This window comes from Myotis yumanensis, unplaced genomic scaffold (assembly GCF_028538775.1).
Source record: "Myotis yumanensis isolate MYYU_CA2020_CCGP unplaced genomic scaffold, mMyoYum1.0.hap1 SCAF_8, whole genome shotgun sequence".
Classification (NCBI taxonomy): Eukaryota; Metazoa; Chordata; class Mammalia; order Chiroptera; family Vespertilionidae; genus Myotis; species Myotis yumanensis.
Genome location: NW_027223759.1, coordinates 14,401,042 through 14,428,451, shown reverse-complemented (window position 1 = coordinate 14,428,451; position 27,410 = coordinate 14,401,042). Strand labels below are relative to the sequence as shown.

The 27,410-nt window shown below is 45.0% G+C and overlaps 2 protein-coding genes across 4 annotated transcripts in view; one reads left to right on the top strand and one right to left on the bottom strand.

The window, feature by feature from the left end:
• Positions 1-9,862: 9,862 nt before the first annotated feature.
• On the top strand, positions 9,863-27,059 carry FZD5 (frizzled class receptor 5). Of its 2 annotated transcripts, XR_011472393.1 has the most exons (3): positions 9,863-10,477; positions 10,731-12,797; positions 25,079-27,059. XR_011472393.1 is itself a non-coding variant. In XM_070421982.1 (2 exons), the coding sequence occupies exon 2, from the start codon at positions 10,982-10,984 to the stop codon at positions 12,740-12,742; it is 1,761 nt and encodes a 586-aa protein (XP_070278083.1). In that variant the 5' UTR covers positions 9,863-10,477; positions 10,731-10,981; the 3' UTR covers positions 12,743-13,632. The 2 variants fall into 2 exon arrangements, 1 of the variants encoding a protein (XP_070278083.1); XM_070421982.1 differs by lacking the exon at positions 25,079-27,059 and having other exon boundaries at positions 10,731-13,632.
• The window catches only part of CCNYL1 (cyclin Y like 1), a 38,608-nt gene continuing 34,255 nt past the window's right edge, over positions 23,058-27,410 (bottom strand). For both annotated transcript variants that reach the window (XM_070421984.1, XM_070421985.1), the window contains 2 exons: positions 25,129-25,291; positions 23,058-23,699 (listed from right to left, as the gene is read on the bottom strand). In XM_070421984.1, the coding sequence (XP_070278085.1) occupies positions 23,589-23,699; positions 25,129-25,291 (274 nt within the window). In that variant the 3' untranslated portion in view covers positions 23,058-23,588. The remainder of the gene's footprint in view (positions 23,700-25,128; positions 25,292-27,410) is intronic.

Genomic DNA, 27,410 nt, shown 5'->3' with positions numbered 1-27,410 from the left:
GGGGCCACTTTGGCTCACTAAAAAGTTAGAAACCCTGGTGACCTCAGATGTGACAGGACATGAGTGGGGTTGTTAGAAATACTAGGAGAGGGGGGTCCCTTCGAAAGTCAGGGTGATCAGGTCCTGGTTCACTGGACCCCATTGCCGGGTGTTGCCCGGGGGCGGTGACGCCAGCGGGTGACTCGTATCCACAGGGCAGGCTTGCCTTTCCTCTTAGTATTGCCGCATTTTGAGAAAGGCCTTACTCCGCAGTGGGACAGGCAGATGTCCCCACACCCACAAAGAGCAAGAGAGAGTGTAACGAAAGCGACTCTGGGTCCACGAGGGAGAAATTAGGTGGAGGAAGGGGACTAGGACCTGACTGGTTTTTCTACAAACTTAACACTTTTCCCAACTTTTGTAACCTTCACAACCTTTTATACACCTTTTTACAGTTTGTATAAATCTTTTTATCTGTTCAGAAATAACTATCATTAGAATGACTCAACTTCAATCCTTGTCCTGTAAAATGTGTCTCATACTTTATGCCTTCTATCATTACAACTATATAATTTTTTCTTAATTTGAACTTTTAATTCTTAGAAACCTTAACTTCCAGTGGTAGCCGAAAGAACACAACCAGTGTTCCTTAGGCTGATGTTTATGAACACACTTTAAACATACTCTTACTTTCAAGAAAACACACCTTCAACAAAGCACAAGACATTACATCAACAGTTCCAAATCCACTTACAGACTGTCTTGCAATAAAAAGCTAAGAGCAGGCAAACTTAAGACTTGTCTAGCAATGGATGTTTTAGAATTTCGTGTTATTCTAAAATATTTAGCTGTTCAATGACTGTTATCATTTAAACCCAGCAATGCTTCAAAGTTTTTAAATTACTAAAGACTTCAGAAAACTATGTATACGCAGATATAATGATTACTGAAAAGCTTTATCAAAACCCTTCATTTCAGTTACATTTATTGTCTTAACAGCTCTATGAGATTTTATTAAAATATTTTTTATTGATTTCAGAGAGGAAGGGAAAGGGAGAGAGAGATAGAAACATCCATGATGAGAGAGAATCATTGATCAGCTGCCTCCTGCATGCCCGCTACTGGAGATTGAGCCCACAACCCGGGCATGTGCCCTGACTGGGAATGAACCGTGACCTTCTGGTTCATAGGTGGACACTCGACCACTGAGCCACGCCAGCAGGCACAACTCTATGAGATTTTAAAGCCAATTATTATCCAAGCTATTTTCTCGATAAATTTTGTAACAGCGGTAACATGACCTTGACAACTTTTTAGGAGGCTGGAGAAAAAGGGGGGGGGGGGGGGGGAGCAGGCCCCAGGCTTGCCAGCCACGTGGATTTAAAAGCGCCACATTCTTTCCTTACAAGGGGAAGGGCTGTATTCCCCCTGGTAGCTTCTGAAGGTATGACTAAAAGTGAGGCTACAGTTGAAGGGGTAGAGGGAAAGGGTAGCATTGAGGATGCCTATAAGAAAGAGGCCTTGCGGAGAGAGTAAGCAGCCCCTGTGTCTAAGGAGAATTTAATTGTCTTACCTGTCATGTCCAGGGTCACCTTGGGCTCCATCCCTTCCACAGTGATGGTCTTAGTGGGGGCCGACTGGCGCGTTGGGCCCTGTCAGTTCGAAGACACATTGTGTGGTTAGGTTCTGGCCCCGGGGACCCTCCAGCCCCCGGGACAGTCCCTCTTCCAGCCACCGAACTTGTGGTAGAGGGAACACGGCCCCTGAGGTGACATATGGCTTAAAAGTGATTTGCCTGTTTCTGTGCGAGGGCTTTCTTGCTTTCTCTGTCCTGTCTCCATTGTTAAAACACTGAAAGGTATTCCTACCAGTTGCTCCGTGGGGGTCTGGGCTCCTAAGGCTGGTTTTTGGTAACTTTTTCCTATTGCCTAAGGCTATCTGTTGGATGAAATGTATCCCCAAAAGTTTTCGGCCTTTAACAGACCTGAACAATTCCTTTAACAGGCGTTCGATTTATTACTTTTCTTAGAGATAACGTGCTAAGGTTTGGGTGATGATGAGCTCTGCTCCTGGTAGTGGCAGGATTGGTGAGTTTTGCAAACAAGTGCCTGCAGTCTTGTTACAAAGAAAGGGTTAAACAGGCAACTGCTCTGTGGAGGGGGCGGGGGGGGGGGCGGGGGGGGGCGGTGTGGATGTCGAGAAAGCAGGCTGCTCTGGCTTTGTGAGCGGCAGGCAGTTTGCTGGGCCTGTGAGGAAAGTTTCCATGAATTCGTTTGTAATTGTGGCAAAACGCACTTATAAGTTTTTTTGAAATCCCTAGCCCGCTAAAGGGCTATAAGCATTAGCAAAACAAACTTCATAGGAGAACAGTGTTACAAGTTAGAGGTCTGTTCACAGGCCAGAATTCCCTGTCCCCGAGCTGGTATTGGGGCTGAATGAGCAGCTGGGTCAGAGAGAAGTGAGGACGCGGAGGAAGGTTCAGAACGAAGAAGAAAGAAGAAGAAAGAAGAAAGGAGGAAGGAGGAAGGAGGAAGGAGGAAGGAGGAAGGAGGAAGGAGGAAGGAGGAGGAGGAGAAGGAGAAGGAGAAGGAGAAGGAGAAGAAGAGGAGGAGGAGGAGTTTGGTAAGCAGTGCAGTCCTGACAGAGGGAAGGGCGACTCTGGAGAAGGAAGAAGGCCTGGACGTAGGGAATTTCTGCTGTGGGGGCGATAGCTGTCTAAGTCAGTGAAGGTGCTGAGGTCGCAAGTGCCATTCCCAGGCCAGATGGACTCGGTATCACTTCGGGGCCAGGCCCTGCTGCAGTAGAAAACGAGCCTGAAGGCTGTGAGGAGGAGGCACCCTGAAGGGGAGGGCTCTGAGGAGTAGGTTGCTGGTTCCCACAATGGCTTGGTGTGGTGGACAGGGGGAGAGGTGAGTAAGAAGTCTATCCCGGAGGTGAGAAGTCCGAAGAGAAGGCGTGCCAACCGTCCGAACGAAGCACCGGAGAGAAGAGGGAGGCTGGCCACTATGTTAGGGGGACCCACTAAAGCAGGGTAGCCAGGGACCTGGCTCCAGAAGAGTGGGCCCTCTGGCCCCCGTGGGCGAGGACTTTGGTGAGGCAAAAGCCAGCAAGTCGGAGGGTCAAGGGAAGTAACTCTTAGTCCCCAGAAATTTGAGTGGCCGATGTGGTCTGGAGAACCCTGCAGCCAGGGGGTGGGGGAGTCCCTTCAGGCCCCTCGGTGAATCCGGGTTTTGGCACCAAAATGTTAGGTCTGCGCCAACGGAAGTCAGGCCAAGAGATGTTGTGAGAATCTGAGAAATTGTATTACATTCTCCCACGGCGGCTGAGGCGAGGGGTGGTTATGTTCTTATATAGGGACTGGGTCATAGGAAGTACAGATAATGGGGCACATGCCCAGGTTGTGGGCTCAATCCCCAGCAGGGGGCGTGCAGGAGGCAGCCAATCAGATTCTCTCTTATCACTGATGTTTCTATCTCTCTCTCTCTCTTCCTCTCTGAAATCAATATAAATAAATAAAGTAAGTAAGTAAATAAAATACATTGATTAGACAGACTGTTCTTTCAGGTAAAAACGTTGATTCAGTGCTTCTGTTACTCCCTGATAGCCTCGTCATGCCCAGCTGTCTGTCACTTTTACTGTTCTTTCCTGGCCTTTCTCTGTGCTGCTTCCTCTGCCTAGGAAGTCCTCCTTTTTCTTCACATGCAGTGGATTCTGAGGGTTGCCTCTCCAGGCCTCAATGCTCTCCTTCTAGTAACCAGTTGGAGAGACTGGAAACCTACATGCCCCAGACTCCCATGCACCTATGGTCCGCATGGGAAATACGTTCAGTCAACCAGGTGCGCTCTTGTAAGATTTGCCAGGAGAAGGCATCATCCTGTCGTTATTGCTGCTGGCAAGCCGGGGTTGAGAAATAACGTGAATAGGCATTTAACGCTGTTGGAGCCACAGTCCTGCCTCAGTGACAGTCGCCAGTTGCAGAGGTGTGAGGAGCGGCTGCAGCAGCAGCACCATCCTGGCTCCTGGAACATAGCCCTGCAGGGGGCCCCTGAACGCCAGAGCCCAGGGGGAGCTCCCGGACTTCTGCACCGCAGGCCACCCCAACAATTTTGCAAGCACCTGCTTAAAATACCTAGAGTGGCTTCTGTTTCCTGCACTAAACCTTCACTGAGAGGTCACCTGCTCAGATTCCGCCTCCCAAGCACAGCCGGGGTCCCCCTGACCCAACAGGCTGGGCTAGGGCCCCCTCTGCACTCCCACCATGCCCTGCTGGTACGCCCGAGCCTCTTCGTGTTTCCACCCCGGCACCAGTGCTTGGCTCACGGCATGTACCGCGTCAGTATTTACTGAACTGAAACCTCCTCTGCCAAGACACCAGGCAGGTTCTGAAATCCGGTGTAAGGAGCGTCCTACCTCACGCCTGATTGGCGAAGCCCAAAGAACAAGCTGGCGCTAGACTTATGCTGGATTCCAGGTGGACCCAGAGCCTGAGGCTGTTCCGCACGTTAGCCCCCTCAAACACTAGAATTGAAGAGTCAACCTGGTCCCCAGGAAGGGAACGCTAACGAACGAGGGACGTTGTTTATCTCAATATTTACTCTCTGGTGGTTCTCAGGACCCTCTACTGCTGGGACTGCAATGAGGCCTGCACCCCATGACAACACAGGTGTCGGCGTTAGGAAACCCAAGTTGGAAGGTGTGTGACCGTGGGTAACAAGTTATTTAACTTGTCTGAACCTCAGTTTCTTCATCTATAAAATGGCGATAATGCCCTCGCTGGTTTGGCTCAGTGGATGGAGTGTCAGCCTGAGGACTGAAGGGTCCCGGGTTCGATTCTGGTCAAGGGTATGTACCTCTGTTGCAGACTGGATTTCTTGTCTAGAGGTGTCTGGTCAGGGCTCGTGTGGGAGGCAACCAATCAATGTGTCTCTCACACATTGATGTTTCTCTCTCTCTGTCTCTCCCTCTCCTTTCTGCTCTCTCTAAAAATCAATGAAAAAATATACTCCAGTGAAGATTAACAAAAAAAAAAAAATAAAAACATAAAATAAAGTGGTGATAATAACACCAACCTTACAGAACTCTCAGAAGTAAGAGATTATATGTCTAACATGCTTAGCACAGTATGTGCACATTGGAAATGCTCCCCCCTCCCCCCCATCAGTTGCTGTTATTATGGTCGTCACTGTTGTTAATGTTACCATCACTGGACCACAATTTTGTTGCTACATAATTTTTTCTACATAAATTTCCAGCCCAGATGCCCATGCAATTAGATCAGAATGCACTTTTCTAATACCTTCTCCTGAGGTATTCCATATTACATGCTGAGGTAATTAACCCCCTTTGCAGAAGGTGCAGCCAGGCCCAAGTGTGGGGCTGTACTAAGGAAAGAAGAAAACCATCTATGTCAGTGGTTCTCTACACTAGCTGACAGTCAGAATCACCTGGGGAGTTAAAGCAAAACCGCACCAAAACAAGCAAACGAACCCAAAAAACAATGTCTGGGGCCCTAAACCACAGATTCTGATTTAATAGGCCCCAAGCACCAGGGTTTCTTAAAGTTCCCAGGGCGACTGTAATGTGAAGCTGAGAGCCACTGCCCAATATGGGAAAGATTAGTTAGTACTTCCATTACGCACCCCTTGGGGGAGGCGGGAGAGAAAAAAGTGTTGACTTTCTACAATAGCCACCACCATGGGGGGGTGGAGGGTGGGGGAGAAGACTAAAGATTATAGTTGAATTATTCCACTTCTAATGTGAACAAGACAATCTCACTATGAACCTGGACAAATGATTCATCATGTTAATCCTCTGGTTAGTGTCTTGGTTTCTTGTCTAGAGGTGTCTGATTTGATGAGGACTCATTAGAAATGCTCCAGGATATGTATGGAGTGAGCCTGAAAATACCTGTGAGGGACTGGTGTTGGCTCACAGGTGCCTGTCCGGTGCCAGGGCTGTGCACACTCTTGGGCTGGCTGCTCATGTCAGGTGCATGCACTTTGATCCAGGGCAAGTGAAATGATCCCTGCTTTGGCATCAAACTTAGCTGGTATCTAAACACTAGTGACAGCCGGGAGTGTGCTCAGACACAAAGTACATCTAAAGAATGTAACTATGTTTTCATTATTAAAATAATATACAAAAGGAAATATACAAGATTGGGAAAACAGAAAGGTAGAATAAACCATAGTAGAAAACAACAGCAACAACAACAATAATAATAACTGAGACCTATATAGACTTTCCAGGTTCTAGACAAGGCTCTAAGCCCTTTATCATATAAATTCATTTACTCCTCAATATGACACTATGAGATAGATAACTACGTGTATTTCCATTTTACAGATGAGGAGAGAAGTCCTGGGGCTGTTAGGTGACTTGCCCAAGGTGGCACAGCTATGAAAGGCAGAGCCAAGGTTTAAACTCATGCTGCAGTGAACAGGGTATGGTCAACCTCAGATACAGCTCTCATAGGTAAGCTGTGTTCAAGGACTCAATGCCAGTTGCTAAAGTTTAAAACGTTAATCTCAGCCCGGCCAGCATGTATCAGTGGTTGAGCATCGACCTATGAAGCAGGAGGTCACGGTTCAATTCCTGGTCAGGGCACATGACTGGGTTGTGGGCTGGATCTCCAGGAGGGGGTGTGCAGGAGGCAGCCTATCAATGATTCTCCCTCATCATTGATGTTTCTCTCTCCCCCTTTCGCTTCCTCTCTGAAATCAATAAAAAATATATATTTTTTTTTAAAGTTAATCTCAGTTGTCATTCATTTATCCATTTGTTTCACAATCTTATTGAAGGCATCTCATCAAGACTGTTCCAGGCTTGATTATTGAGATATTGAAGAGTATACACAGACTACTGCTTATTCATTCCTATAGCATTGAACTCTCAACTGTCTCAACAGAGTAACACATGTATAATCAATACAAGTCTAGTAAGATTAAAAATGCTGTAACTATTTCCTGATGACAGAATCCAAAACCAGCACTTCAAAACTTTTGGAATGTCACACCCTTTGTAGATGGGATGGCTAGTTAGCATCATTGTCTGTATTTTCATCAGTTATTAAACTCACTGTGGACAAGAATTTAAGTTGAATTTCATGAACTAGGCTCTGTAGAAACATGTTTAAGATAGCAGTTGCGTCTTCAACTCAGAAATTGGTGTTTTTTGGATGATGGATGAATGGATGGATAAAAGGCTATCTGAGTAAATTAATGGACTAGAATATTTGGCAACATTCAGGGTGCTTAAAAATGCATCTTAAAAATAATTTAGTGTTGCCCTGCTGGTGTGGCTCAGTGTTTGAGTGTTGACCTATGAACCAGGAGGTCAAGGTTCGATTCCTGATCAGGGTATCCCCAGGAGGCAGCCAATCAATGAATCTCTCTCACATTGCTGTTTCTCTCTCTCTCTCTCTCTCTCTCTCCTTCTCAATAAAATATATTTAATAAAATAATTTAATATATCTCCTTCTCAATAAAAATATATTAAAAATAATTTAGTGTCATCTAGCTTGTTGAATAATAAATTATGACTCAGGAGAAATTTTTTATTTCTATGCTTTCCAATGACTGAATAAGTAACTTCAGGCAAGTCATTATGGGACCAGTTATATCTGATTGTTGTAAGGATTAAATTAGTTAACATAAACGAATTATTTACTACCCTGCCTAATACATGTTAAATAGTCAGCATATTTTAAACTGCCTTTAAATTGAAGCAATATACCAGTATATTTAAAAAAGCAAAAATTCAAATGTACAAAAAGCTATGCAATGCAAAATAAGTCTCTTTTGGCAAAGTTTTCTGCTGTTGTGACTACTCTAATTAGAGACCTCCAAGCAAAAATAACATTTCACTATTATTGATGAAGCAGAGATAGCTTTACAAACCAGTAGATAACACCATTTGAGTCGGAACCATGTGAAATAACACAAGTATTCTGGCTAAATTCCAGTGGGAGTGATTAACATTCTCCAACTTCAAATAATTTTTATTATTAGCCAACACTTGTCCATCCCCAATAAGACACACGTTGCATAAAGGGCACAGAATGAGACAGCCCTCCCCTGGCATGTCCACCGTCTGCACATACTTTCCACTGAGGGGTTCCCTTTATTTTTGACTGCTATTCCATGGCTTTTCAACGCCCACTACTACTTTCAACCCTGGCAAGTTTGTCCACCCAGAGTGCCAAGTATTTCCAAAAAACAGAAGAGATAAGATAGGAACACCTGTAGAAAGATGTAATGTCCACGGAAAACATATTTACTAATGGTTTTGGTGTTTGTAAAGCTATTGATATTTATTCCTTTTAACTCTAAGGCTGGGATGAATACACATATTCCTCATGGTTTCCCACAAAGCCTTGTTGATAAGTGGGAGGGAGAGGGTTATTCTGCCATTTAATCTCTCAATCTGTACAAAATGGAATCCAGGACACAAGAACAATAACCGCGGCCTATCTCACCCCTTCAGTCCAGTCCTGAGTCCTTCAAGTTCCCTGGCCCTCCAGCCTTTTTTCACCACCTTCCCAGAGGAAGAAGTGGGGGAGTGGGAAACAATTCAGGCCCTCTTTGTAAGCGTCTGAATGAATTTCAAGTATGCTAAACACCTCAGTCTTCCACCTAATTAGAACACGTAGAAAAAGAGGCATTTTTTAGGACATTTAAAACTGGCAGCATAAAGACCCATCTGGAGAGCGCCGCTGTGTGTCTCCGCAGTGGGAGCGCGCAGCAGGTCTTCCCTCGGGCGGCGGCTGCCCCGTGCGCCCCCGGCCCTCGGCGGCTGCTGCGGGCAGCTAAGCAGCCTGCAGCCCCCGGGGGGCCAGCGCCCTGCCCATTACAGAGCCCGGAGCCTGCGTTGCTTCTCTCTGCGGGGAACTGCCTGGGATTTTAAACCTCTAATAAAGGATTAACATCTCGCGTCTTGCAAAAACAGGGGGAAAAAAATCACTTCCTTGTCACAACCAGATGATTTTGTTAGGAAATGCCAGTAAAGGTTGAAACCTTGGAGATGCCTATTGTACATAGGGGGAGTGGTTAAAAGTGTGGATGCCGCAGCCCAATAACCTAGGTTCGAATACAGGTTTGCCATTTGAGCGCCTATCACGTGCCAGGCGCTCGGAATAGCTCTGGGAACAAGATAGGGCTGAGGTTTTCTTGGGGAACGAGCATTCGCTCGGATACCTTGATTAAGGTTCCTCACCTGTAAGGAGTACCTGCCTCATAGAATTGTTGCAAGGATCTGAGATCTTGTATTCGGATGGAAACGATTAACGCGCGGTCTGGCACACAGTAGGGGCTCAGCAAGCATTCGCTCTTCTCTGGACCTGAGCTCACCTGCTATGAGGACAGCACGGAGGGGAGACAGGTGCACGGTTAAGAGTGATTCTGTGAGCGGTTCTTTTAAACAAGCGCTGGACTCGGTAGGAATGCTTAGCTGCGGAGAGGAGCACTGGTAGGGGCCCTGGGAGCAAAGGTTCTGCAGCCAGGACGTTGCAGGAAAGGGAGCCCCGCACCGTGGGCGGCTGCAGACAACTCCCTGGAACTTCGAGCTTAGCGTTTCCCGCCCCGCGTCTCAAGAAGGCGTGATTAGCATTCGCTCCGCCCCTGTCGCTTCCCGCGCCGCGATTGGCCCGCGTTGCTCGGCTGCCCGCTCGGGGCGGGGCCGCAGGGCGCCGGAGGAGAGGCCACGCTCGGGGAACAGTGGGCGGGGACGCGCGGAGAGCGTGGCGGGGCAGCCCACCAACCGAGCCCCAGCTCGAGGGGGCGGGGCCGGGGCGGGGCCTCCCGGCGGGCATTAGAAGCAGGTGACCGGGCGGAGTGGGAGAGGCTAAGTCAGCCCGCGGCCGTGACTCCTCCGCCGCAGTCGCCGCCGCCGCCGCCGCCGCCGCCGCGCGCCGTTCCGTGCCGGCCGGAGGTGGGCGAAAGGGTGCGAGTGCGCGGGGGAGGAGCCGAGGCGGGCGCGTCCCAGGAGCGCCGCCGCCGCCCCCAGGAGTCGGCTGGAGCAAGGAGCCCCCTGCAGGGGAGGAGGCGAGCGGCGGGCGGGACGCGGCGGCGGGCGCGCACCATGCAGTCCCGGCGGGGCCAGCGCCGACTGTTCGCGGTGCCGTGAGGCGGCGGGTCCTCCCGGCCGCCGCACCGCCTCCCTCTCGCCTAGGTGCTGCAGGCGCGTTCGCCCTTCGTGCGGCTCCGGGACCCCGGTGGAACGCACGGCCTGCCCCTGCCCTGCCCCGCCCGGATCATGCGGGGGGCCCCGGAGGAGGAGAGGGCGAGTGACGGGCCTGCGGCGATCGCGTTCCGGGGGCGACCCCCTCTTTGAGACGCCCCCACCTGCTGCCATGTGCCGTCGCCTCGTATACCCAGCCTGTCGCCAAACTTTCCAGGTGCCAGCTTGGCTCTGAATCGCGTTTCTGAGCCGAGTGTCCCAGGGACGGAGGACCCAGCCTGGCTGTGGAATATCTGCTTCTTTCCGGATCCGCGGAAAGAAGGTGAGAGCCCGCGCCTGCCCCTTCTCCCCGTTCTCCCCGGCCCTCTGCCCTTTTCTGGAGGGGCTGGTCGCTCTGACCCCGGGGTCCAGCCTGCAGGGCCCCGTGGAAAGGGAGGCGGGGTGGGGCGTCAGCAGTTCGGTCTCAGGAGGTGGAAGGGAGAGTTTAATCTAGAGATTTGGAGACCGCTTGCGGGGACTGAGCCGTTGACTCCCCTCTAACTGGGAGTGGTTGCGATTTTTCTTCTTTTTTCAAGAGTACTTTCCCTGGAATCGGAGCCCCACCGCCCCTCCCAAATCCTATCCGGAGAAGGAGCTAAGCACGGAGGGAGGCAGCGCCTTCCCGAAACAGTTTGTCTTGGGGCGGATTTCTTGAAGAGAGAAAGAGCCAACAGGTTGCCAGCCCCGGCGCCACACACACGTCGGCGGAGAGGGAAGCCCGGTCCCGGCTTCCCCGGCCTGCGTCGGCCCCGCGCGGGCTGAGCGAGGCGAGGGGAGGGAGGGGGCTATGGCTCGGCCTGACCCTTCTGCGCCGCCCTCGCTGCTGCTGCTGCTGCTGGCGCAGCTGGCAGGCCGAGCGGTGGCCGCGTCGAAGGCCCCGGTGTGCCAGAAAATCACGGTGCCCATGTGCCGCGGCATCGGCTACAACCTGACGCACATGCCCAACCAGTTCAACCACGACACCCAGGAGGAGGCGGGCCTGGAGGTGCACCAGTTCTGGCCGCTGGTGGAGATCCACTGCTCTCCGGACCTGCTCTTCTTCCTGTGCTCCATGTACACGCCCATCTGCCTGCCGGACTATCACAAGCCCCTGCCGCCCTGCCGCTCCGTGTGCGAGCGGGCCAAGGCCGGCTGCTCTCCGCTCATGCGCCAGTATGGCTTCGCGTGGCCCGAGCGCATGAGCTGCGACCGCCTCCCCGTGCTGGGGCGCGACGCCGAGGTCCTGTGCATGGATTACAATCGCAGCGAGGCCACCACGGTGCCTCCTAGGCTCTTCCCGGCCAAGCCCACCCTCCCAGGCCCGCCGGGGGCACCCTCCTCCGGAGGTGAGTGCGCCGCCGGGGGCCCGTCGGTGTGCAAGTGCCGGGAACCCTTCGTGCCCATCCTGAAGGAGTCGCACCCGCTGTACAACAAGGTGCGGACGGGCCAGGTACCCAACTGCGCGGTGCCCTGCTACCAGCCCTCCTTCAGCCCCGACGAGCGCACGTTCGCCACCTTCTGGATCGGCCTGTGGTCCGTGCTGTGCTTCATCTCCACCTCCACCACCGTGGCTACCTTCCTGATAGACATGGAACGCTTCCGCTACCCTGAGCGCCCCATCATCTTCCTGTCAGCTTGCTACTTGTGCGTGTCTTTGGGCTTCCTGGTGCGCCTGGTCGTGGGCCATGCCAGCGTCGCCTGCAGCCGTGAGCACAGCCACATTCACTACGAGACGACGGGCCCTGCGCTCTGCACGGTAGTCTTCCTGTTGGTCTACTTCTTCGGCATGGCCAGCTCCATCTGGTGGGTCATCCTGTCGCTCACCTGGTTCTTGGCAGCTGGCATGAAGTGGGGCAACGAGGCCATCGCAGGCTATGCGCAGTACTTCCACCTGGCCGCGTGGCTCATCCCCAGCGTCAAGTCCATCACGGCACTGGCACTGAGCTCCGTGGATGGGGACCCGGTGGCTGGCATCTGCTATGTGGGCAACCAGAACCTGAATTCGCTGCGCGGCTTCGTGCTGGGCCCTCTGGTGCTCTACCTGCTGGTGGGCACGCTCTTCCTCCTGGCAGGCTTCGTGTCGCTCTTCCGCATCCGCAGCGTCATCAAGCAGGGGGGCACGAAGACGGACAAGCTGGAGAAGCTCATGATCCGAATTGGCATCTTCACGCTGCTCTACACCGTGCCCGCCAGCATCGTGGTGGCCTGTTACCTGTACGAGCAGCACTACCGCGAGAGCTGGGAAGCCGCGCTCACCTGCGCCTGCCCGGGCCCCGACACCGGCCAGCCGCGCGCCAAGCCGGAGTACTGGGTGCTCATGCTCAAGTACTTCATGTGCCTCGTGGTGGGCATCACCTCCGGCGTCTGGATTTGGTCCAGCAAGACGGTGGAGTCGTGGCGGCGATTCACCAGCCGCTGCTGCTGCCGCCGGCGACGGGGCCACAAGAGCGGGGGCGCCACAGCCGCCCGGGACTATGCCGAGGCCAGCGCCGCGCTCACGGGCAGGACCGGGCCGCCGGGCCCCGCCGCAGCCGCCTACCACAAGCAGGTGTCCCTGTCGCACGTGTAGGAGGCCGCGGCCCGGAGTGAGGGGGAGGGGTGTTTTGTTTGGAAGCTTTGCCAAGGTCACTTCCGTTTACCTTCCTGGTGCTGACGCCCCCTCCTGGGCCAAGCGGGAGCGAGGGGGAAAGGGCCCTTTCAAGGGAGTAGCTGTCCCAGGACTTCTCAGAGGGGCTCAGCTCACGTGTATTCTGTTTTGCGTTTCTTGCTGCCTTCTTTAAGAGAACTCTGTTTTTAATTTAATATGTATTTTTTCTTAATTTTTAACTTTGTTGCATTTTGGCAACAAAATTTACCTTTGCTTTGGGGGCTTTACAATCCTAACATTGGCATTATCATGAAGTTCCGCTTGATTGAGGTTTCTTTGAACTGTGTGGTCTGAATCGGAAAAATATATTTCCTCTATTTGTGTCTTTTTGACAAATGTGAACAGTGAAAGTGTGGGTTACTATGACTGAGAAATTGATGGGTGTGCTTTTTCAGCTTGTTTCTCCTCCTGCTGCTGCTGGCAGTGTCCAAGGTGTTTTAAGGTGAGCTGCTTGTCCCTGTTTATGAAACTCCAGGTCATGCCAACGAGGGCAGAATGTGGTTAGGGCCTCCCCAAAGTGGCAAGGTTAGGGAGTGTCAGCGACTTTGTTTTCATTCTAGCTTTGTTTAGTGAGCTTCGGGCGTTTTTTCTGTAGTACTTGTAACCATTCTTATTCTTAGCAGCACCAGCTTTTTGAATAAGTTAGAGGTAGCCCTCACAGCGCCCAGCAGAAATATTTGTAGTGAAGACCTACGGGATGGAAATTGGTTGAGCTTGAATTCTAGACTGATAAGATGGCAGCTCTGTGCCAGAGGAGTGGGTGGTTCTTAATAGGCTTCAGTGATCCCATCTTTTTTTTTTTTTTTTTTTTTTTTACAAAACAACTTGTGCTATAATTTGGTAAAAGTAAACTCACTCCTTCTGGAACTACTTAGTGATAGTTGCTAAAGGGGGCTGTTTGTAGGTTTAAGGACTAAAATGGATATACCTCCAGTAATTAAGTAAATTTCCAACATTTACTTGCTCCACCCCCACTCCACCTCCTTTATCATGTTAAACAGTCTTTTTGCTTTTCTTTTGCCTCCTCCAGGAGAGCTGTGATTAGAAACCACACCCACCCTCCAATGAGGTGCTTGAACTGGGGGAGGGAAGCTGGCTACCTGTGAACAAACATTGGCAGCAATGAGAGAAAATAAATGTCCCTGGATTTTGGATTAGTGTACAAAAGCGGCAAGACATTGCTCTCTGAGGTCTCTGAAAACAATTGAGGCCCATAACGCACTTGCATTAGGTGTACCGCTGTGGCAGGAGGAAAGCTGTTTCTCCAGCCCCCGCCCCAAGTACATTTTTCTTTCCCCCTTTTTCTGAGAAAGCCGATGAGTTGAATGCATACACACACTTTGCTGTAAGAGGATTCCGTTTGCTTTCCTAACTTAACCATTCATATATGGAAGCCTATATGATGAGTATACACACAGATTTCTTTACTATTAGAAAATTCTGTTTACTTTCCTAATCTGTTGAACCATTCATTCATGAAGAGTGTGAGGCCGTGACTGGGGAAGAGGGTGATGGTACATTGGCCAGCAAAATACCAATGACCAAGGTTGAGTGGGGACTAAATTTAGGAAGCTAAAATGGCAAAAGCAATTAAAATTTGAGAACGTCTCCCTAGGGAAACACGTCTAGGGAATTTATGCTTCATTTATACCAAAGTTGGAAAAGTAAGATCGAAGCCCAGTTTAGTTTCTACTTCATGGATATTAAGTAAACAAATGAATAGTTCCCATAGTGAATTTAAACACTTTGCTGGGGGTGTGGGGAGCCTGGTATTATGGTTTTAAGGACTCTCAAAAGCTGTTCAGTATAAAAATGCACTGCTCTTACATACTCAAAATTGAATCAGTTCTCAGTGGATTTGACAAAACCTAGTACACACAGCTTAGAGAACTTTTTGCACATCTTATTCCTCTGCTTATTCAGATGTCTCAGAACCTTGAGATAATTCCTAAGAGCCCATTCTTCTCCTGTTTTTCAAATGAGGACCTTTTCTGAGCACCTTGACCTCTTCCCACACTTAGTATATTTTCCCAGAAAGGGCAGATGGTTCTGTTGTCTTCAGTCACTGTGCCTAATTTGGATTGTCCCCCCTGCCCTTTTCTTTGTGGAGGAATCTAGAAATGATGCACAGTGTATCTAAAAGTTGTGGGATGAGTGGATGAAAGTAATTTAATTCTTCATTGAAAAATTTTTTTCATTTTGGCAACATGCCCAACTTAAAAAGAACCACCAATTTACTTTAAAAAATAAGACAGTTAACACAAAGCATACTAGGCCCAGGAAAGGCAATACAGGTAATGCTTTTTGGGGTCTACTTTCAGAGCTGCCTTTTGGTTTTCAGTCTGTTTTCAGCCTCGCTCTCCTCCTTTCCCAGGATAAAGCTCACCTGCTTTCCTGAAATCTCACTAGTATCTACCACCCCAACCCCCCCTACCCAGGGGAGAGCAGCCGAGCTATTTATGGTCATTCCCTATTTCCAACCGGCACATTATCCCCCCCTCCCCATTTGCATTTTTATTATGCAAACAATTCATACTCATGAGAACAGTGATAAAATGAAAGGTCGTGGGGTGGTTTAGCAATTTCTTCCCAGCCAGCTTTGTGAAATTGGAGAGGACTGGGGACTTCTTTTGGCCTCACATGTGCAGCCTTGTGGCTGTTCCTTTAACAGTTCAGTTTTAAGCAATGTCATACTTCTAGGTTAGGGGGGTGAAGATTTAGAAGGTTGTCCAAAGGAACTAATGTGACCTCTCAGTGAATCAGTTGTCATGATCTTAATTTATATTCTTTCCCTCCTCACATTTTGAAGTTGTCTAAATCGACACATAATTTTTCTTGGTGCCTTATTGGTTTATCCTTGCAAACCTTTTGTCATATTTTCACCTGACCACTTCTAATGACGGGCCTGTGCAAGTGTGTTGTGTGTAATTGTGCGCATGTACAAGCTTAAATAATGTGCCGACAGCACTGTTTCCAAACTGGTATTCATTAGGCTGTTTCCTCCTGGGCCAGGGCTGCACTAATCCTGACACCGGCCGCCAGGAGCAAGCCTCATGGATCCCACACCGAACCTTAATAACAGCATCCGTGACCTGCACTGTCAAGAACAGAATGGGACCCCCAGAGCTAGGAAATGTAGTTGTATATTTTAATGAACTGCTACCCCTGCTAAAGAGGCTTCTTTCACTTTTGTGCTCTACAGAAAAACCAAGGGGGGTAGAAGGGACAAAGCTTTGAATAACTGCTTTCTAACACCGAATGTGGCAAACAGGACAGAGCACATCACAAATCCAGGCAGGTGTGAGGTAGTGTAGCTGAGATTTGCCTGCTCCCTCTGCATGTCCTTTCTTGCCTCCAAAGTCTAATCAAGTGATCTTGGGAAAGAAATGCCTGAGTTGGGGAGGGTGGTTCTGAAAGAAAAAGCTACGAAGACATTAAAGCAGGGTGAGGAGTAGGCAAGTCGCTAAGTAACCTGACTCAGAACTCGAAAACCTTCTAGCTGCAGCTTGATGACAATTACAGGATTGATTTCAGCCAGGGTAATGCCTGGGGTACATCATTTTATGACAATATTGCTTCATGTTGTTATAAACTGTATGTATGGTATGTATGTGATATGGGTGTGTATATACATTTTATATATATATATATATATATATATATATATATATATATGAGATTTAGTGACTTTTGATACGGGTTTGGTGCAGGTGAATTTATTACTGAGCCAAATGAGGCACATACCGAGTCAGTAGTTCGAGTCCAGGGCATTTAAAGGGCATTTAATACTTTTTATGATTTCCATATATGTATAGTGCCTATCCCATGCAGTAGCTTCACAAAGACATCTCCAGAACTCATGAATCAGAGCCAGTGATATTTTGTTTGTAGACAATCAACTTGAATCTATAAGTTATTACTGGCAGATGATTATAATTGAAACCCTAGCATTAACAAATGGAAACCCAGAGCATCTTGAGTTCTTCTTTTTGTTTTGTTTTGATCCTGGAAGTCAATAGAACAGCTGTGTATGTGGTTATGTTAGTCTCATGATAATTTGCTGACCTTATTATTTCAGAAAAATTTTGTGTGTATTATATTTGTGGGAAGGTAAAATAATGCTTTGAGATTTTTATCAAATATGGAGAGTAGTTATTTATGAAAAACAAAGAAATGTCTATTTTTGTTTCTTTGTTCCCAACTAATGTAGATAAATTTTAAAGTGCATTAAAGCAATGGTAAAGAAAATGAGATGCTGTACAAGTCTTTTTCTCCTCATGCTTCTATGGAGACACACTGCTTTCTAAGAATATCTGAGGAGATACATGGATTCCAACTTCATAATCAGATTTCTCAGATGTACTTAAAATATAAATGGTAATGTTTTTATTAATAAGAAAATCAAGCAAATTCCAATCACCAGAAACAGAACTAATGGAAACTTGTTTTACTTGAATATACTTCATGGGCTTCTCCTGCTGATCCTGTTATTATTTCATGACTCACTTGAAGAAATGAAGGGAAATACATGGAAGAGCAGACATTGCCTGAGACTGTTCTATCAACCCTCCATCTATACTGTATACAGCGATTTTTTATCTCATGGCACACATAAATTACTCAAATTTTTGGCACACCAAAAATATGTATTTTGCCAATCTGACAAAAAATAGATATAACCTTGATTAATTTACCAAACATAATAATTATCTATCCTTTTTGCTCCAAAGTTGACTTTTAAAAAAATCAGATGCCTATACTTGTATATAAGAATTTCTGGTACCAAGAATTAACCAATCAGATGCAACCTTATTATTCAATTTGACCAATAAGATGCAACTCTATTATATGACCTATATATTTATGGTTCCAGAGAGGGTATTGACACCAGACAGCAATTGAGTTGGCTGTTGTCATTTTTTTATCTGATAGTCTAAGAGAGAAGAGGTCAGTGTCCCTTATTAAATAGTCAGGTATTAAATGCTTTAACAGTTCTTATGGTTCACCAGTTGAAAATTGCTGCTCTATACCAAACCTATAGATGTTTGTGCTGTTTTTCTATGGGTCTGGTTGGGGAGCAGGAACTCCCCAAACTATTCCATCATTCACCAGTTAGAATCACAACTTGATATTAAGCCATAAATACAAGTCAGGAAACCCAGATAAGAGTTGATTTAGAGTTGGCACCTTGCTGATAATCTGGGCAGATGCTTTGTAAACCTGAGATACTGTTGTCAGATTTTCTTACTTGCTATTTTGGCAAGTTACAGATTAGCTACCAATCTACCTCATGTGAATGTCTGCTGTGTCTGTTCCCCAGCAGTGCACTGAGGCATAAGTATGGGAGAAGATAGGTAATTAGGAGCTTATGTTTAGGGGAGATAAGTCCAATATAAGAGTATATATAACTCAATGTCAAAGTGAGTGCTGGGAACATGATCAGATTGGTTCGTAAGTTAGGGCTATTGGGAGAAGAGAGGATACAGTGTTGAGCTGGATCCTAACAGAAGAGCATCTGTACCTGCTTGTACAGGACTCTCCAGTTGGCACCTCTTCCCAATGCTTTCTCATTGCTCATTCCCCTCCTCCTCCGATGGAAAGGGAGGAAAGGGCAAAGTCACAAGCTGGAGCAAAGGGACTGTTGGGACTTAGACGCTGGAGAAATAGGTGGGCCCAGTGCATTACTGGTAATAATGCTTCCTTTAGTGATTTAATTACAGAGCTTTTCTGTTTGTCATGAGTAGAAACATGATTGAGAGGCAGCAGCATGTTTATGTGCATAGACTTGGGAACTAGACTGACTAGGGAATCTAATCCCAGTCCCACCATTTAAGGGCTGTGTGGTCCTGGACATTTTAACCTGTTAGTACTTCAGTTTTCTCATCTGCGGGAGGGTAATAATAATACTCATATCTTGGGATTTAGAGGATCTAAAGGATTAAATCAGGTAAGGCAAGGTCAAGGTAAAGCAAGGTAGAAGACACTGTTCAGGCAAGGAATGGAAAGGCAATTGAAACACTAGATTTCCAAATTTGAGTCTGTGTAAGTCATTTGGGACTACTGAAAATTTAGATTCCTAGGCTTCAGCTTTAGGAATTGAGATTTGGTGGATCTGGGGCCCAAGAAACTGCTGCTTGCTTATCTTTTTTAGGTTTACAAAATAGTTGCAAAGATGATTCAGAGTTCCTATATACCGTTTCCCCCTAATGTTAACATAGTATAGTACATTTGTCTAAACTAACAAGTCAACATTGGTTCATTACTCTCCAGACTTCATTTGGATTTCACCAGAATTTCCACCACTGTTCTTAATCAGATTCAGGATCCAATCCAGGATTCTACATTCCATTTAGAGAAACTTTCACAGGCACTTGCAGTTGATGAGAGGTGGTCTGGGGACATCTTGAGAAATGCTAGATGTAAAGTACTAAGCAAGGTCAAATTGCCCCATCCCAACATTGGGGAGATGAATGCAGTGTTTTTTATTTCAGAGAGGAAGGGAGAGGGAGAGATAGAAACATCAATGATGAGAATCATTTATCGGCTACCTCCTGCACGCCCCCTACTGGGGATCGAGCCTGCAACCCGGGCATGTGCCCTGGTCAGGAATCAAACTGTGACCTCCTGGTTCACAGGTCAATGCTCAACCACTGAACCGCGGCAGCCGGGCTGAATGCAGTTTTGAGGCAGAAGCTAAGTTGGTGCAGGGTGTGGATATAGGTGTTGATTTTAGAATTGGGGTGGAATCCCCTCGGTTAGATGAAGGGGTCACTTTAAGAAGCGAGACTTCTATTCCTAATGCCACAGGAAATGAGTTTTGGAGTTTGGAATGTGGGGATGTTGCCTAGACTGAGGAGATATATCTAGGGTTGTGGGCAGCTCAGGGGAGTCAGCAAGTGCAGTAAATTGGGACCAGCTGCTTTGGGGGACACAGGAAGACTCAAATAGGGGATTAAAGAGGATTACAAGGGGCGAGATAACCTGTGAGCCATATGAAACTTGTATTTGCTGGAACCTGGTGATAAGGCTTTGGAAAAGGGTCACAGTAGTAACCAACATCAAGTGCTGCCCAGTGGACATTAGCAGAAGGTTAGAGAATAAAGGCAGAGAGGATCTGGTTGAGGGTGAGCCCTCACCTGCAGTGGGAGGGGACAGAACATGGAAGCTCTGCCTTTGGGAGAGTCCGTTCCAGTGAGGCGGTAAAGGGGCCACCGTTTGGGCCTAAAAGTAAAGATTAGTAGAAGTGAGAAGAGGAAGATAAAGTAATGTTTCAAGAAAATGCTAGCAGAATCATTTGAGGTCTTGAAATAAAATACTATTGGTAACTTCTGATGCTATCAAAGAATTTCTCTAACCATTCAAATTACTTAGCTCCCTTTACAAGTTACAATAATCACTAAACTTGTTCTTTAAAAATATTAACCTTTTTTTATTTGATTCTGGATTCCTCTTAATTTCTAAACTATTTCACTTTCCTAGTTCTTTCTGCACCCTAGAGATCCTAAACCACAAACTGGTTTTCTTAGAATTTATTTCACATGACATGGCCTCTCCTCTGACAGCCCCATTTAAAATAGCCTCAGAAACCAAGCAGACTGCGCCTCTGCTCTGGGGGGAACAGGCTTTGCTGAAGGGCTCCAACATGCTTTGTGTTGCTTGCTGGCATGGAGTCAGGCTGATCAGGTCGGTGAGTGGGCTAAGTGAAGACTATAGGTAATCTAATCCTTCGCTTGTTGATAGACGCTAGTATAATCTGCAGATTCTGCACTGAAATGAACACTTACCTGGAGATTTCTCTGCCGGCTGTCAAGTGCTTTTCCAAGTAGCTCTGTACTCGAGAATGCAGCTTCTGGGAGAGGGAACAGGCTAGTCATTTTAGATGTGGTCAGGGAGAAGTCTTGGGTGATGAAAGATTTTTGCTAACTTACATGCCATAGCTAAACATTTCCAAAATCACTGCATTACCCGAATACAGTGATTTCTTTTCTGGTAAATACTGGCTTCAGCATTTTTTTTTTTTTTTAAATCAAGGAATAGTGTATTTATAGACATAGGAAAACTCAACCAAGAAATGAACCATGAGCTGTCATAAAACCAGGATTCAGTGCTGCTGGGCTTCAATAATGTCTGGGCATACGGGATATAATAAGAGTAAATAATCTGGAACCTGGTCCAGCATAGAAGAAATTTCTCTTTAAACAGAAACATTGGGCCTTAAGTTGTTTTAGGATGAACCATATGAAATTGCTGATAGGAAACCATCCTGTAATTCCTTTCTCTCTGGGGTGTTTACCTCATTTTACCTTCCAAGTATTAGCACAATAATGAATTATTCACAGATGTCATCTAATGCACCATGACAGTGATTTTAAGTGTAATAAATTATCTTTAGGTTGAAAAGAGCAAAAAACAAATAAATGACTACATCTTAGAGGCAAGGGTCGAACCATCTATGTATATGTCAGTTTAAAAATGCTTTAAGGCCTCACTATCAAAGCTGATGGGAAACATGTAGGTTAGGCAGAGACATAATACTATGTGAACAGGGAGAAGTGTTACAAACATACTAGCCATGTTTTAATTAAAATAGGGTTTATTAGCTTTTCTTTTAATATAAACATGAGAAAAAACCACATAAGTTGTAGCATTATTTTCAAAATAAAAATTGCAATCAATACTTGAATCTCCAAGCTCAGAACTCCATAAACAATGTTTTTTTGAGGTGGTAGATTGTAATATTTTATATACCATTATTTTTTGTTTCTATCCTTTTAAGTGATGGAACCTGCAGCCCTCAATATAATGTGAAGCCTTGCTATACTGAAAGTATTCCTTGGCCTAGAAATGCTTTGTTTATAGGCAAAATTTCTAGGAATACATTTGAGAAGGTAGGAGAAATATTTTAAATAGTTGAGAACATTAATCTTTAAAAGTATTTCAAGTTTAGGCGACATTTTACCAATCTCCTAAAAGATTGATTACTTAACTCCCTGCCCTTTAAAGCCTGAGGTAAGAGTTCCTAATATTTGTATATGCTTCCTCTTAAATAGCAAGACTTACATGGGACACCTACAACCAAGTTAATATGTAGGATAGAAAAGCTGGTTCATTCACCTGTTTTCATAACACTACTATTAGGGCCCAATTCAATTTATTACATCTGAATAACACTGCTCCTCATAATCTTCCTTTACCAGAATTTAGGGAAACAAAACAATTTTGGTGATCAAAGCATGTATATAGCACAGATCTGCAAAGATTTCTTTTAAAGAGGTGGGCATTCCTATGAAGACACAAGTTATCTCCTACAGTGTTAGTGCAGTTTTAAGCGGTGGTACTTGTAGTATAAATGCTACAGCCTTACAACACATTTGAAAGTTTAAATGTCTCTTAAACTTAGTTTTGTGTATTTTAAATATTAAGCTTTTAATTGTTTCAATCCCCTCTTAAAGATGGCAAAGATAGGCTGAACCAAAAAATTAAAATTTAAATAAACTTTTTGGTTTCAGCCAATCTTTTGTCATTTCATAATTCGCTAAACTAAATAAGCAGGATATTGTAGAAATCTTTTTGTCTCTATTTTTTCCCCTCTGTCTACAATGTGGACATTTAATCTGCAGCTCTGGCAGTTTTATGGGAATTTTGAGAATGGGTATTAAGGAGGGTAGAGCAGAAGTACAGAACAAATATACACCTCTGCTGATTTTATGGAATAGCCCTAACAATTCTTGTCTTCCTGCTTCCTATATTTTTTTTATATAAAAATGAAAATAAACTTATTGGTGAAAAAACCCAAAGAACTAAATGAGAAATTTAAACTTTCAAATTAAAGTCTGTAGCACTTATACTTCCGTAGGAGTGCCCTGGAGGGCCCAAGCACACTATTATCTAAGCTTAGAATTGCACTTGGGGAACACCTATTTCATTATCTGCTTATTATCACTGGACCACCATGTTGGTTGGAATTATGAAAATATCTTTTGATACATTTATTTAACAAAGAAAATCATCAGAAAATGAGAAGAATCATTAGAGTTGTTTTAAAATCCCATTATAGTTCTTAAGATATGCAGCATGGACCCAGTCTAAGTAGATAATCAATACTGACACTTTCTCTTATCCCAAACATGCTACTGTGTTAATAAGTACTACTTGCAAAGAATTTGAATGAGAAGTGTTATTCAGCAGCTTTTTGATTTAAACTGTTTGCCAATAATGACTAGCAATTTCCACCATGTAATATGAAGAATCCTTTAATACCTAACAATGCTACAGTCTGTTCCTAAGTGGCTTTGTGAGTTGTTAGGCGTCCCATGTTTTAATGGTAATACTGCATTGATTGTAAAGGAATATGTAGCAATATTGGGAAGGTTTATTCCTTTTTTGGAGGGGACGATTCAGAAAAGTAGGAAAGACATATAAATTATATAGTTAGTGCCTTTCAAGCCTCAAAATTTAAACATGAATTAAAAAAAAAAACTTCACATAGAGTTCACAGCTATCAGCCTACATTGTAAGCAAATATCTGTGTGGGTTGGGAGCTTTAGCTTTTGAGTGTTTTTTGTAACTAAAGGACAGAGTGTGTTGCACTGACAAGGTCCCATTTTTTCTATGAGCATAGTCCTTGCTGCCCACGAGTCTCTTCAACTTGATGTCTGTCTTAGGTGAAAATACTAACTTTGCTGGTTTTTGAGCAGGAGAGGTGCTATTTCTCCAGTCCTTGTAGATGAGGGAGGGGCTCATGATATTACCACCCCTCACTTCTCCCTTAAGAGAGGATGGCTTTAGAGCGCTGAACACCAATAAAATTATCAGCACTAAGAGACCTTCTCAGAGCAGCTCTGCACAGGTCTTTGTCTTCGCACAATCTGGAAATAGCCTAGGAAAGGCAATCAAATAGAACACAGGTACAGTTAAAAAAAACAAACAAAAAACAAGGGTTCCAACCTTCACAAAAAGCATCACTGATAAGTCACACATTCACACTCCTTTCTATAGTTCATAGTTACTGCTGCTTTGGGCAGCTGAGGTCTGCACTGCCAGGTTCTGGGGATGTACTTCCTGCTAATTCACTAAGGTGATAAGTCCTTTAGGGGCTATGATTAGATTGCTAGAGCAAAGGGGAACTTAGAATTATTTAAAAATTGGGTTCTCTGCCAAACCGGTTTGGCTCAGTGGATAGAGCGTCGGCCTGCAGACTGAAAGGTCCCAGGTTCGATTCCGGTCAAGGGCATGTACCTGGGTTGCGGGCACATCCCCAGTGGGAGATGTGCAGGAGGCAGCTGATCGATGTTTCTCTCTCATTGATGTTTCTAACTCTCTATCTCTCTCCCTTCCTCTCTGTAAAAAATCAATAAAATATATTAAAAAAAAAAAAAAAAAATTGGGTTCTCAAAGAAGTCAAGAACGTAATAGGCTCCTAACAGCAATATCATCTATTACCTGTACACTTGTTCCTTAAACATAAAGAGCATACACTTGGGCAAATCGGTACTTACTCAGCTATTCAATTTCTATCCAATCTTTCATTAGTTATAATATACTCTAAGCAAACTTTAATGAGGTAAGTGTGTTCTGTACTTTATGGGAAGGTAGGGAAGGTCTAATGACTGAAGTACCATAAAGAACTATGTCACTTGCACATTAATTATGGTAGAAAAACGTCTTTTTCTAAAGTATCTTCCAGGTACCACAGAAAGTGTCCATTTTAAAAGAGTCCATTTCAGTTGTGAATAATTTTGTTGTATACTCACCAAAAGTCATAAGCCATAAATATTACTTTGCAACCATGTACTTTACCATACCCATTAAAAACCCATTTATTTTCTACACCTAATATTTGAAACACACATTATACATTGTAAGTATATGTCTCCCAGGTTAGCCACTAGTACTAATAAACTCATGGGACTGGACCATGATATATATAGAAAAGACATGAATTTGCAAACTGAATTAAGAGTGGTAAGTAGATTCTGTATGTAGATATGATTAGTGATACAGTTGTAAGAAATTATTCATGTACGGTTATAAAGGAAGGGTAGAGATTCAAATGGAAAACCATTAACAGATTAAATTTGATTTAAAACATTCTGAATTATGGTTGCAGAAGAGATCTTTAATTTTTTTTTTAAATGTGGGATCCTTGTAGAAACCATAAGACACATGATGTGAAAGGGTTATAAGCTCTTCTTCAATTTGTTAATTTAAAAAAGCTTTTCATTTTCCTAATCACTGCTTAATATGATTTATCCACAGATAGCTTTGGCGACTGACAGAAGCCCCATTTAGTGATTCCACAGCCTTACCTCTAGATTCTGGGCTCTTTCTCTGCTAAGAGGAGCAAATACAAAAGGCAGGTCGTTGTCATCAGCTAAGGAGCGAAGGTCAAAGTAGTATTTGGCATAAACACTGGCAGGAACATTAATATTAAACTGAAGTAGCTCTAAAAAATGCCTTTCCATCTCATTCCTGGGGAGGAGGAGGAGACAAAACCAACACAGGACAATTTTAGTCAATTGGACTACTATCTTCAAAAATATCATTATGAGCTACTGGGATGGCTCTAAATTTTGTTTTGAAACAAGTAAAGGCTACCCGGCTGTATGAATACACTAATGTTCAAACATTAGTCCTTCCTGCATCCCAGCATTCTGGGTTCGGGACAAGGGGGAAGAGGTGACGGCCCTCTGTGCACTTGTGCTGCTGACTCGGGGCTCATTCTTCAGAGTTCCATTAGTGCAGCTGTACGCTTCCTGCTCCTCGCTCACTCACCAGGCCCCACTATAGTGCTCAGATGAAAGGAATGATGTATGCTGTTTATTAGCTCTGAAGAACTTGCAGACATTTTCACCAGGCCGATAACAGGAAGAGACTTATTGAAGTAGAGAGGCTCCAACAAAAGGAGTGGGCACATCACCACGGCAACAAATGGATGCATCGAGAGCCACTGCTATTATCCCTGAGGGGGAAAACTCTTGAAGCAGCAAGAATTCATCTCAAATAAATAAATAAATAAGCCACATTCGATAGGAAAGCCTCCCCCTACCCCAGTGCATGGGGCTAATGTCAGAGGGCATAATGCAAGTTTTTGTTCACCTTCATCTTATGGGGTGAGCAACTGTCACTATGACAGGTCAGGATGCACTTTTGAAACTGGATGGCAGAAAGATTACAGACAGATGTCTTGGCTGGACTAAACCCACTCTACGATATGACTTCTGATAGAGCAATCGACTCAAACTCCAACCTGTTTCTCCCATGTTGGGAATGCACAGCATTGACCTGAGGTGCTCAGCATCTACCCCCCTCGCCAGACAGATGGAAACATAGCCACAAGGGGTGAGCTCAATCAAGTGTGGAAGGCAAGTTGGGAGCAGTGCTGTGCTATGTGACCACACTGCCATCACCTGCCAAGTGTTTAAATATAAAATTAGAGTAAATCATACTACTTCTACAGAAATCCCTTGATAGAATTAATTATATAGAAATAATACCTAAACAAACATGAGACACTTAATTTTTTAATATATTCATTTTTTTAAAGCTTTAATAGTTTATCCATTGGACAGGTCAACAAAGGCTTGATGTTCTGCATGGAGAGCAGTCAGAATATGAGCAGAGATGAGGTTTTCTCATTTGGTGAACTTTTAACCTGACTAAACCTAACTCCAAAATTAATTTCCTATTCATATAGCCATAAGCCTATAGAAATGTAAATCAGATAATGTTTTGATAATCAGATAATTGGGACTTAATTTACTACAGGAATAAATGCACTTCAATATCCCTTTTATGTTTTCTCCACTAATACATTTTAATTGTGTAGAAATACAGTACTTCATAGGATTAACATGTCTATTAATAGAGGTTTAATGACAGAAGAAAAGCATTATGCCTACAGAATATGCATATTCTGTTGTTTTTTGTTGTTGTTTTTTCAATGGCTAGATGGTTGAATAGCATACCATTTATAGGCACAGCGTATTTTCTGAATAGCAGCTGCTCAGTTTAACTTATTCTTTTGAAGGGAAATATATTCAAAAAAAGACACATAGATGTTGGAAAGTTTAAGAAAAAGCAGACACAATTTTTCAATTTAGACTCAAAATGAGATCATTACAAATAGTAGTCAACAGCAGGGGGATGAAACCAGTGTATACTAAACACTGTTGTAATGCCTTCCATTTTCAAAGATCATAAACAAAAGCAGCCTATTATAAACATAGCTCCTGGTGTTTCTGTTCATATACAAAAAGCATTTGTTTACTACTAGTCATCGGGTAGCTAGACATTGCCACCATTGCCTCTGGGGCTCACGTCTATGAAAACCCACACATTTCCTTGTGTGTTCTGATGTTATAACTAGAGCCAGAGCCCCAGCCAGTTGAGGTGCAGGTTTTGAGAAAAGTTCAGCTATCATCATGGCAGGGCTAGTGTTAATGATCACAAATTCTCCATCCTTCAGGGGACCAGTTTGAAGACCCATGATGATCAAAGTCACTTTAGCTTCTGCAACTCCTTAAAGTACTTCCATTTGTTTCAAATTCATTATTTGCTGTCACACTGTTTGCTAAGAAGGCTACCAGCA

Bases quoted from the DNA above. Each gene is read 5' to 3' on its own strand.
- FZD5 (XM_070421982.1), top strand. From the start codon at position 10,982: ATGGCTCGGCCTGACCCTTCTGCGCCGCCCTCGCTGCTGCTGCTGCTG.